At 36.2% G+C, this 13,222-nt stretch overlaps 1 protein-coding gene across 1 annotated transcript in view; it reads right to left on the bottom strand.

Moving 5' to 3' along the window:
* The window catches only part of cacna1ea (calcium channel, voltage-dependent, R type, alpha 1E subunit a), a 75,133-nt gene that overhangs the window by 48,025 nt on the left and 13,886 nt on the right, over positions 1–13,222 (bottom strand). The window contains exon 3 of the mRNA XM_087783696.1: positions 1,072–1,338. Coding sequence (XP_087639822.1) covers positions 1,072–1,338 — 267 coding nt within the window. The remainder of the gene's footprint in view (positions 1–1,071; positions 1,339–13,222) is intronic.

The raw sequence follows: 13,222 nt of genomic DNA, 5'->3' as shown, positions 1-13,222 counted from the left end.
GCCTTTGATAATATTCAAGTATCTTGAATTTTTAGCACAATAGATAGATTGATAAACTGTATTGATCCCTCTGAGATCAACATAACATTGCACATAAATCCACGAACAATATAATAACTCATCTCAAGGTGATACACAAGTGTACTGCGCACACATGTCTCTAGTGATGGTGACTTACAAGATTAAACATAAGCCTTCTTTATATTTGCGATAATGAGGGAATCACAAATTGACATTCACATGTTGTGTGTTTACTCTGTCAGTGTTTACACTCTGAGGACACAAATCTCCTGCGGAAACGAGAGTGTCTTAAACCAACGACTGCTCAGATGCAAGATTCTGTGCTTTAAAGATTATCGATCCGACATGCCAGCTGTGACCGAGATACCTTTTGTGTCATTGTTACATATGAATAAAAAATTATATTTGTTTTCTTATTATGCCCTATAATTTATTTAAATCTTATACAGGTATTTTCGTTAATAATATCATGACTTATGCCTAACCCAGAGAAGCTTATATGTTTTGGCTGCTTCACTAAAAAACCTTGTAGGAGCCAGGGACTCAAGCATGCAAGTTCCCACATAGTCTGATATAATGAAGTTGCTTTCCTTTGATATTAAGATGGGATTTGTGAGGCTATGAATTCATTTTCTTTAAGGAAAATGACCAATGGTCCCAATATAACGGGATTATATAAACATGGATTTATGTTATGGTAAATAAAAAATATATAACTCCTAAATAATAGAAACACTGGCTATTGATCCATGTCTCAGCTCAATACTGACCACCAAGTGTGCAAGCAAAACACAGTTTAACCATTGATTTTAAATAGATAATTCATTGCTGTTTCATACACATGGACAGGTGTACTAATACATGTGTACAAAATAAATAAATTTCAGTTATGTTTGTAAATTAAGTAAAATAAAATGTGGGTGAACTATTTGGTGTTTGAGGTGTGAGTGAAGAGCTGTCCATGGTCCTGAACTTCAGCAACACTCAATGTTAATAATGGATCCGTTTATTCAACAGTGTGTTTCTTACCAGGCTGTCATGAAAGGATATGGCCACTCTGTGATTTTCTTGGCGTACTTCCTGACAATGTTGTCCTCTCCGAAGATGAACAGGGACCTGTTGACGGTGAAGCAGTTCTCCCGCACGGGGATCGGGTTGTACAGGGCCATGGTTCGAGCCCGCTGCGCCTTGGTCTGCTTGAACGCCGGGGAGATGCCACCTGTGGACACCGCCGCTCCATCGCGGGTCCGGGTGCGCTCGGAACCTCCATCGCCGGAGCTCAACAAGCCCGGGACGTCGTCTCCGAACCGAGCCATTCTGTCAGGACGAACCAGAACGCAAGGGGCAGACAAAGAAAAAAAAAAAGTGGATTAGGATGTTTTCGAGAAAAGCAGGGCGCGGTGCTGCCCCCGAAGCGCAAAGACACCGAGGGCACTTTTTTCAGTCCATCCTCCTCCTCACATCCTCGACCACCTTCCAGTCCCAGAACACGATCCTCGGTTTTAAAAAAACCTCGGTCTTACTCTGCGCTGTGCGTAAAAGAAAACGATCCAAAAAGTAACTCAAAACTGAATCAATGCCATCGTCTGGTTACTTGTTCAATTCTGACGAAGAGAGTGTTTTTGTCGATGAAAAGAACCGAATTCTGAGAAGAATCCTCAACAGGTCTCGTCCACGACCCTCCTCTGCGATGGTTTAACAGGTAACTCGTCCGTCCTATCCTGTCCTCGTCTCCTTTGTGGGCTGACACTTCGTGAGAGCATGCGTAAAGCACGACCAGCCAAACTTATACTTTACGCACGATTTCACAGATATATTCTACGCACGATGTCTTTTATTGCATCGTTGATTTGTTGATGTATACAGGAGCTTTAGCTTTAACAACTAAATCAAATGTATACTTTAAAGACGAGTAATAAAACAACGTTAGACGAATAAAAAAAACAGATTATATGCACTTTCCAGCGCTCTTTTGTGTCACTATATCCTCAATGTTAAAACACATACATTGCATTATCCATGAGATTCTATGCACAATGTCCACCAATAATTTCCCAAAACAATGAAAAATGTCGAACTTGAATGTCCCAGATAGTGATGTTCGGAGTCTCTTAATAAACTAAAGTCTACTGAGGCGAAAGTTCCCCCATGAGAGGGAGCTAGAGTTCAATTATTTGACCTATTTCAGTGTCTAAACTTATCAAATCTTGAAAAGTATTTATGAAACATTCAAATAGACATCTCATGGTCACAGTGTCGTGTTTTGTTTTTGTTATTATATCGTTATTATGTTGTAAATGTATTGTTATTTTTGTTGTTTGATAATGTACTTCTAATTCTCTTTATTTTTTATATTTTTGGGCGTGTTTGGGCTTTTTAAAAAGAGCATTATACAATGAGTACCACAACAGACAGACAAGTATATAGTAGATAGATGAACAGACAGATAAAGTATAAATAAGATTAAAGTATAAAAGTACGTGCAAAGAAAACATGTACGAGGCAATTTATGAGCACAACACAAAATGGTTGTCACTCGTCAGATGGGATTTAAGTATTTTGCATGTTCTAGGAGTAGGAAATGTAGGTGTTTTTTAATTAACTTAGGTGTGAAGGGATAGAAATGAGGTCTTTTTTTTAAAGTACATTCTGCAGCTCTCTTTACACCTCTGCCATCAGGCGGTTCCATCAGGACCAGAACCTCCCGCCACAGCAATTCCTTCTTCCTCTCTGCAATAAGACTCATGAATACAAACCTGTTTTAATTGTCTCCACTTCCGCAACTGCACTTTGTAAATAGCCAAATTCTAAATGTTATTGTATTATGTTTAAAGCTTAATGCTTGATGTTGCACACATTCCTAATTAGTGGGACCCTCTCCACTAATAATGGCAATAAAGAATTCTGATTCTGATTCTGATTCGGTGAGTGGAATGAGGAGCAGACATTACGCCATTATTATGTGAGCTTCTGAATAGAGTTTAATCATCATTTCTGTCTGATGAAGGGCTTTTTGTTGCATTGAAATTGTCCTGTCATTTTATAATATCAAGATGTGGTGCAGTAAAGGTGGTATTTAATGGCAATTTATTCTAGAAGTGCTTAGCAACAGAATACATGTAATATTGGTCAGGTGGTTGTTTTTTTTCTTCATAAAAACATTCAGTCAACGGATTTGTTGATGGAATGGTGACTAAACCCCTCATAGATAAAAACAGAACTCAACCTCAGTGAGCAACAGGTGATAGTCAAGGAGCAGAATTGACATGTTTCTATTCTCTGAGAGTGTGACAGCACAAGTGACAGTGAAGTGGGCGATGGAAGCAGCAGAAGAAGAGCCCCGGGACAAAGGTGACACTGGTTCTAATGACGGAGGCAGTGATCAATGGTCTGCGACCTCCGTCTCATTAGGCGTACCAGAAAATAGGGAACATAATGAAGAGAAAACCTCCCATTAAGCCGCGAGAGTAGAATTATTATTTCCAAGATGAGAGGAGTTGGTTTTCTGCCAGGACTGGATGAGCAGCAGCATCTAACGCCCCTAACTGAGAGGTGAGGGTTGAATAATTGAGATTACATATAGCTGAGGATATAATTAGAGTGCAGGGATGATGACCGGCAGGGAGTCTTGTCGGCGTTCAGAGAGTCTATATTCGTTGTTCTAATTATAATCTAACCTTTAAGCAAAAAAAATGTTTTATCAGTCTGGTGTTAAATGCTTGTCTTAGGTCTTTGAAAATGACCTTCTCCTAATAGCTGCTGCTAATCCGAACAAGTAACTCTTGTTGAAGGTGATAGAAGAGAGAAGTGAATATTTTCACCGACACCTTTCTCTCCGCAGGCACAACTGTCTTCAGATCTGCTGTCTGGTAACTTTATTTATTCATCATAACTTTACTTCTCTCTCAACCTCCATCTGTCCTCTACAGTTTTTCCCTTTTCCTCCATCTTTCCACAACTCAGTAAATGACCTCAAACTGCAGAAGTACTTGTTCATCCATCCATTTCTCTGTATTGATGTTTTTCATTGTATAATTTGTCCTTCTGTTGTTTTTTAAGATTATCTAATGCGTTGATTTAAGGTCGCTTAAATTTAAATCTAATATCTAATGTTAGATCTTGGAATGTTTTAACTTTTTGAAAGCCCATATGGCAAAAATAAAAAATATTGTATACATTTTTATTTTATCTATTACTGTATTTGAATTGAAATCTAAAAATAACACAAAATTAATTGCATAATAAACAACAAATAAAAAATATATTCATTCATTGTGTATGTCATTGATGGTACATTTTTATGATTCTTTGCGGTTTTAAAAGGTATTTGATCCCAGGCAGAAATAAGAATACTTGAAGTAGACACAACAATATAGAGAGCTAACTTGCTTGAAATCTAACAAATTAGCGCAATATCCAAATATAATTCCTTTTCCTCTCCACAGTGTTACATTATTTACAGATGTTCTTTTTCACCAGTGAAAAGTTGTTGGTAGTTTACTTACCCGATAGCGTAGTTAGCGTGGTAGGTAGAGAAAAAAAAAACGATTTTGAGAGAGAAAATTATTATTTATGTAGCTAAGAAACATGATCACCTGTTGCCAGGTTACAAGCTTTAATTGAATATAGCTTTAAATGAATATAGTTGCCTAAAATTGAAAGTACACTAAAATCAAATGTGTTTTTTAATTATTGTTTCTTGTGTGCCCAGTCAACCGCGGAGATGCTTTAATAATCATTTAAAAGTGTAACTGAAAACACATTCTGTTCCTGTTCCCTGTTAAAGGAGTGGCCGTTGTTCGATAAATATGTATTTGTTGGACTCGCTACCAGGACTTTGTGACATTTTTGCCCCTCGAGTGATTGAGTTCGACGCCCCTGCAGGCATAATCCATTGCACTCCAGATAAGCCAAACTTGGGTTGTGGAGCCCAGTTACCACGGTTACGTGCGGAGCGTAGCCGGGTCGACTGTTCTGATAATGGGACAAGGACCAGTGAACTCAAGGTGTAGAAAGATCTTGTTTTAAAAATAGATTTTTTATTTTAATGTTATAAAATTGACAAGGATGTCACTTTGAGTTGCTCTGCCTCAAGCAAGAGAAAAAAGTTACAATATTTTCCATACAGTAACTTAAGGTAAAGCTAAAATGTTTACAGTTTGTTCTTGGTCATAAGATAGAATTGTTGAATAATAAATGTAACCGATATAAATTTAGATTCAAGATGTAAGTCAAAACCATGTGATTTTACTAAATCAAAGAGGAGATATTTGCTTTTCCTTTGCTCTTTCCAAGACGATGCAACAATACTATGAGCAAGGAGGTCACGTAAGGAATGTTGTGTGCAGCTGTCCTCACTTGCTCATCAGTGATGTAGACACACTTGACCGCAACAATGAAACGCTACAGCCTTGTCTGTAGACACACACATGCAGACTGATCATATCTGAATGCTTGTCAAAAAGCTTTTTACAGCCTTCACGTGAATCCAATCCACGAACGATTCCATAGTTTACCAGGTTTTGACAAGAGCCCAGTAAACCATGATCAACAACCCACAAAACAAAAAAGAGAAAACTAAATACTAGGTATAAAAACATTGCTCAATATAACATGAATACTGAAAACATATATGTAAATAGAGCAGCTGGATCTACTGTATCTTTTCAGAATCTATGGTTATGTCATTTTTAATAACATTGTAATTACAAGACTGTGTTGTCACTTAACTCCACTTAGCTCCTAATTTCCCATTTACTATGGACCTAACGTCAATTACACATATTAGATGGTAATATATGTCGACATACTGGACTATAAACCATCATAACTTCTTCTATAGAGCCATATAAATATGTTATATTGTATTTTGACCTTCATGGAAGTTGTTAGTAAATTGTCCTGCACTTAAAAGCTTAAAAAAACAACCTTTACAGGGGTTGCTGTTTAAAAATCGATATGCTCAGATATTCAAATGTTCCGCCACTTTTTTTTAAATATCAAGTGATTCATTGACAAAGTGACAAATTGACTAAGCCTTACTTTTCTGTGTCAGAAGCAGTATGGGTGTCAGAACAGTACATTTATTTTCCATAAATAGTTGACTATATGGATTGTATGTGTAAAAGATGATCTTCTCTATATGGGGCAAACCCTCCCAAACGTATCCCCGGCCTACCAAAAATAAATGTGCCCTGTGTTAGTGTGTCACGGACCAGAGTAAAGACTGGAGCGCGACACAGTAACGCTTGACAAACACTCGAATAGACGGACAACAAAGCCAGACCCACCGACGTGCTGAGAAGAAGGGCCCAACGTTGGGACTATATTTAGCTTCATTGAGATGGTAATGGGTGCAACATGAGAGGACACTGTGTGTGTGTGTGTGTGTGCGTGCGCATGTGTGTGTGTGATTGTAGGTGTTTGCTCTTTGTGTGTGCTTGAGTTCCCAGTACTAATGAACTGTTCGAGAACCACAGTGGTTATACGACCGGACTCATTTATGAGGTGTTTCCTTTTAATTGAGAGTCAAAAGAATCACTGTTGATCTCACCTGAATTAAACATAATAAAACATGTTTGACACGTCTTTCTCCTTGACTCTCTCTCATTCTTCCACCATTTATCCAAGCGTCGAACCCCACCATCCTTTCACTCAACCCGGATTTCTGCCTTCCTCTGTTTTCCTTTCTTTTTCCTGTTTCCTAGCAACAGAGCTGACATGCCCCTATTCTCAGCCCTACGAATCTGCTGTAACCCTACATTTATGGAGTCATTACTCCAGAAGACGTCAACTGTCATGATAGCAACAAGAAAAAACCCAGAAAGATGATTATTTTTTAAACAACTTATGGTAGAATGGAGCAACAGGTGGAGCTGCATTATTGCAATATTAGTCTAAATAACACAACACACACACAACTATAAAAGAAAGTGTTCTTTTACGACAATACACATTTTTTATAGTCATGAACATCAAGGCCCAGTTTTTGTCAAATGAAATTATATCCACTATATTATATCCCTTATATCACTTTAAACAGGTGGTGAGTTTGTGATTATTAACAAATAAGTAAATTGTTTTTAAATTATATTTGTAATTCAGATATTTAATCGTTACCTCGCAGCTGCCTATGATTGTGAAAAAAAATTGAAATTAAAATGTTTCTTTGAGTAACAGCAACAGCTGGTCTATTATTTGGAATTTAGCGTCATCTAGTGGTAAAGATATAGACGTACAATATGTTCCTGACTTGTTTTTCAGTTTCAGTTTCAGTTTATTTAAGGACAATGTGCAGTTCCATTAAACAGATGGCTGCAATATATTTAGCACAATGCTACTTTCCATCTGTAGTACATAATACATCAATATACAAATTAAGCAAAAACAGAATAATATGTACAAAAAAACAGTACAATCTAATAAATTCATCTGATGGCCAAATACTTTACCTTACCTTACCTTACCTATGTGTTACTATTAGTGTGAGCAGGACTGGTGGTTTAAAAGTCTAGTGACAGCCCGTGATAAGCGATGAAAATCTGCTATGTTCATTAGATTGTCTGGGAGCCCGTTCCATTCTTTGATGGCTTTGTGATTTATTTTTGAGGGCGAGAATGTCGTCTTTGGTTATTTTCCATTTTATTTTCTATGAATTAGAACTTGAATCTATTGTATGATTTTTCTAATGATGAGTACTTTTATTTATTACCGATATAGCTTAGCTATATTGAAGACATAAGTCTGTGCAGTACCCTTCATATTAAGGGTTGACAATGGGGCAACTTACTGAACTTTAAATTAACCTAAGAACACAAAATGATGAGACATTTCATCTTGTATTTCCATGTATTGCTTTCTGGATAAACCTAAAAATAAAGTGTTAGCAGAGATACCGATACCAGTCCCACTGATGCACTTGATATTATAATTGAGTTAAATTCATCTCCATCACATGTATTTGTATTATAAGTAATTGACATGTCTGGGACCAAACTATTTCAGAAAGTTATTAATGGAGTTCAATTACAGGGCAACAGATTTGTTTATTTGAGAGAATCTTAAGTTGATCTTGGACCGCCCATTATACTCATCAGTATGTGTCTGTTTGAAAAAAACTCTCTTTTCATTGTATTCTGTAACCTCTCGTTTGCTCAGATTTCAGACGGGGGAGATCTTTATAAAGTAATAAGTTAAAAACATGGTCATGATGAGAGACTTACTGCATCTTGGAGAGGAAGACTTCAACCTTTATAAACATGGGAGTGAGTCAGGAGAGTTGGGTTTTCACATTAGTTGACAAGGAACAGAACTGTTTATTCAATTTATTTAAATTTGAAAATAAATATAATTGTATGAAACATAGATATAGAACAATGAAATTGAGTAAAATACAAATAGAGATGGAAATAAGCTGCCTGTGCTCTCCGAGTGCTTTTCCTATTGATTTTCAATCATTTATTGATTTTTAACACATTTGAACTCTTTAAAATATTTTCTTAACTTAATATATGGACTCATAAATATTTTGAAGTTGCACATTAGATGTAAAAGCATCACTAGAAACAGATCACAACTCAGATGGGACTGAGTTTGACTATTTTAATATTTGAATATAGCTGATTAAGACCTGAAGCGATAAAAATAGCAACAGAAACTGGCTGGAAAACTTGGGCATGATTTCAAATAAACTGAAGCACTGAAGCAACAACACTTCCGAGGACATGTTTGTAAATGTGTTTCATGAATATTACTTAACCAGGATTGATTTGAATTAGTTATATGTTATTATTAATATGTGTTGAATGTTGGCTGCAGCTGGCAGATATGTCTAAACTCAAACAGCTGAAACCTGTTGTGGTTTAGTTCTCCTTGATTCCAGTAGGGGGAGTAAAGAATCCGTCCAAACGCCTCTGTGCTGTCACGTCTCATATTAATGACGACTGTGTTTGCTTAGCAAGCACCTTCCTCTCATTTATCCAAGCCATATCCTCCTGAAGGCACATAAGTCAGGCAGCTGTGTCTGAGCTCCCTCTGGTTGTGCAGGGAATTGGTATGATGAATATCTCTCATAACACATACTTACTTGAAGAATGTCTTCAGCTTGTTTGCCCTGCATTTCAACCCGGAGTTAAGACTCTAATTCAAGTGTATGACACCAGCAAGTGGTTCTATTTGACTGTATATAAATAAAACAAATGCGTGAAAACAAGGTCATTATTATTTATGGACATGGTTTTGCACTTGGACAAGAGTAGTCTAAAGTAGTTTCCACAATGATTTCACTTTTTTTTCCGCTCCCTTCTCATTATTCTCTCAAAGCAGTCAAGGTGAAGCCTATTTGTGAAGGTCACCAAAGGTCAATAACCAGTCAATAACTGGCTACATGCTTTTATTTAATTTACCTAATTTCAGTGTATTTCATTCATCTCAAATGATTGTATTCATTTTTATTTCAAAACATATCCTAGTGTTCTCTTACAACCTTATGGGTGAAAGTATTGCACCTTTAAATGACTAAAAACTACAGTCCTGGAAGAAATTGTAAAACATTTTTTTTAAATGTTACAGATCGTTGTGTGTCGTAGAACATGAAGATGTGAAATAAAATAAACAACACTTCCCTTTAAACAATTTAACAGTAAATCCATAAAAAGAACAAAATCTGAACATTAACTAATTTAACAACCGAACCAGTGCTGATCTAGATCATAACTTCCAAGTTGAATTCTCTTTTTTTTTCTTCTCTAACAACGTTGAATTGTTTTCCTTATGTTTAACTTTAGATGGTCTAAATGTGTCACCTTACTAGGCAAACACCATTAGAGCAGTTTTATATATCTTGGTACACACATGTGTCAAACTGCTTCCTGTTCCTAATGGCTTCCTGTCACATCATGAGGCTGGAGCACAATATGGTGTTTATCATAGAAATCAGTGGCTCCCCCGCGATGTACTGAATAAATATTCTGCATCGACTTGGTCCAGTATCTTTTCAAAGTGTGTTCCACACAAATGATACAGATAATAGGGAGCAGAGACGCCAATTTCTCGCACAAACTCTTCTTCTGGTAGAAAGATTTGCGTCACCAGGCTGCTCACGTGTTTAATCAGAGGTAATACCTCAAACATTATTCCCTCAGGAGACACCTGCGACGTCAGTAAGCAGGCCAGGGGCCACAAGATGCATGATACTACCAGTTGAGTCTGCAGTTTTCAATTGTACGAGGTGAAAAGAATGGGGTCAGTCAAGTGAACACCTGTATCACGGAGAAATAGGCCACCTCATATTTTAACTACAGCCCTCCAGTGAAAACGCTTGCTGTTATACCACCTTCTAAAAAAAGGTAGTAGGAAAGAGGGATTTAACAAATACATGGCGTAGACAGAAAAACACTTGGTAAATGGTAGCTGGAGTATCATGGACTAGTGCACTTGTTGCTGGGTCTGAAAGATAAAAGCCCTTCATTTCATATGCTGAATAGAAGCAGTAGGATGAGGCAAAGATGGAGGGGTTTTGAGCTTTGAGTAAGAGGGACAATTGAGCTAATGTCAACGCCATGGAGGAGTAGTTCTGTGATGGATAAGATGGAACTTCAATAGTATAAATAAATCCATTGCTAAGCCTCTGTTCCTGGCTTTAACAAAATACAGAAAAGTTGTATATAAATCACTGAGATATGAGTCCTTGATGGTTATTTTCTTGTGGACCAAGTCACCTCAACTTGGTTCTCCAATAAGAAGGAAAATACATTTTTCTATGGAATTGTTCGCGTCCCAACTGTTTTCTGGCTCTTGTAAAATGAACTTGGATATGTATTAATAAATTATAAATATGTCGTAAAAAAGGATGAAACTCTAAATGGTGGGATTATCATCTTTGTTTCTATGTAAATTCTAGAAATGTTACTGTAAAACTATATCTCTCCCCCTAATACATTTATTTATTTAACTTAATGCTATTTTCCACTGTAACAACTTACCTACAGTTTCAGGTGATCAGACAAGATATTCATTGAGTTTGAAAAGGAGCAGGAGATAAGTAGGATTCTTATTATTTAAGAATCAATATCAATATTGCCAGTGTTGTAAACACAGGATAGATGTTTTTGTGTTTTGTGTAATTATTAATGTACTAGAATACTGTCTACTGTATATCTCTATGTCTAGTGATCCATTATCTAACCAATATACTTGTTATACATATGATGATTTATTAACATCATGTGAGCATTTCATGTGTGTATATACTAATATAACATAAGATATTCCTTATGTGTGTCATGTCATAATTTATGGGTGTCATGTGAGAAGAATACTTCCAAAATTCATGATCTATAAAGTACTTTATACTTAAAATAAATGTTGTCTCCATTTATGAACCGAAGTACAATTTATTACCTAAATGTTGTGATTTATACCTGACTTTTTACCTAGCTTTTACATGTCCACCCCATAATGCTTTACTGAACACATCACTCAAACTATTGTAGGAACAACCTAACATAAGAACAGAGAAACTGTACAGTTATTACAGGTATTTTCTTTCTCTGAATGATATACTTGCTTGATGATGAGGGCTAGCGTTAGCATTGCATATTTTGATTGATTAGAATCACAATTCTGTAAATCTCGTATTAAATAATACACTTGTAAATTCTTGTTTGAAAGGACATTTGAACAAAGAAAAACAAATGGAATAGATCTTATATTTGAGGGATAGTGAAAATGATTTAATCTGCTCTATTTAAAAAAGCGGTGGGTCCTGATCAGCTTATATGTGTCAAACTAAAATCCAACATACGTCGTTTTCTGTGGCCGTGACATGCTTGGCTCAAAGTAGAAAGGTAGGTGAAGATGCTGATGTGAAAGATAAGTAACATAGATTATCAATGACATCTTACAATAACAGTAAAAGGGGAAATTAATTTGATGGGAATGTTCGGGAAGTAGAAAAAACACAAGAACAATTAAGATAGATTAACGACAAGACATTAACCAGAATCATACAAGACAGTTGTGTAAATCATTTGTTTCAGCCCACGACTTCAACGTCAAGCAAAAGATTGTGTGACTGTTATTTATATGTAGATGGCATCTTGCCAGAGAAGTGTGTTGAATCACTTCCTGGTTAAAACCTCCAGGTTTAGAGTGAATTCAGAAATACAGTTAAATTATTTTTAAATCTTTTCATGCATTTTGCTTATAACACACACCTCAAACATTTCTAAACTTTTGTCTTGAATAAACAATGATACCGGGCCGTAGAGATTATTAGAGAAGAAATTATTAAAATTCTGTTGTGTCCATTATTACTGTCTCAAATATGTTTTATTTTGAAAAAAACTAAAAATGGATTTTCTCTTAAGTCATAAACATCTGACCCTTGACATGTTAAGAAACTATTCTGGTCAAGTTTCCTAAAAAAAAGCAGCGAAAAAGAGAGAATCTAAAACTCTATATCTTGTCGTAAAGAAACCAGTCGGGGCTCTTGCTGACTCAGTGTTACGGTGACAATTGTATTAATGCACTAAAAGGTTTTTGCAGGTTGTGCCTTTTTATATTAATGAAAAAAAATGGCAACATGAAAAAGGTTGGAGAACGACATATATTTATATTTTTAGTTAAACAAATAAAACAAAAATATGTTTTTTTAAATACAAAAAATAAATGTATTCATAAATGCGTGAAATAACATGAACTTTTGAAATCAAATAATTACATCTGAATAAACGTTTCGTGTGTTGACGCCCCCCTGCTACAGCATCTGCCACACGATCTCTTCAGAAGAAGCCAGTGACAGTTGCTAGTAATAAAAACCCTCCTTCTTCTTCTTATAGATTTCAGGGTTCCTCTGACATCATTGCTGAAGAAGACACCAAAGTTATGAGGTTTTTACCATGACAACAGATTTGACACCAGTATCGTACTATAAATGATCAATTACTTGTATAGCACTTTCTGTTCAGCAATAAAACCTGCTTTTAAAGTCATCCCTTTACGCACATGAAAGGGGGAGGCTACGGTGCATCAGCAGGAAAACATGTAACTTCTTAGCAAACCACTCCACCATCTGAACTATGCCGCCCCCATTTACACAGGTACCATTTGAGGCTCAGTTAATTCTATCCAGACATACTGACTTCACCATAAGGAAGATCTTAATACCAATTTGGGGCGAGGTATTTTACCACCTTCTAAA

The sequence above is a fragment of the Callionymus lyra genome, chromosome 2 (genome assembly GCF_982586985.1).
Source record: "Callionymus lyra chromosome 2, fCalLyr1.hap1.1, whole genome shotgun sequence".
NCBI classification, from domain to species: domain Eukaryota; kingdom Metazoa; phylum Chordata; class Actinopteri; order Syngnathiformes; family Callionymidae; genus Callionymus; species Callionymus lyra.
Note: the sequence above shows the minus strand (reverse complement) of the source record. Positions and strands in the feature narration are given on the sequence as shown.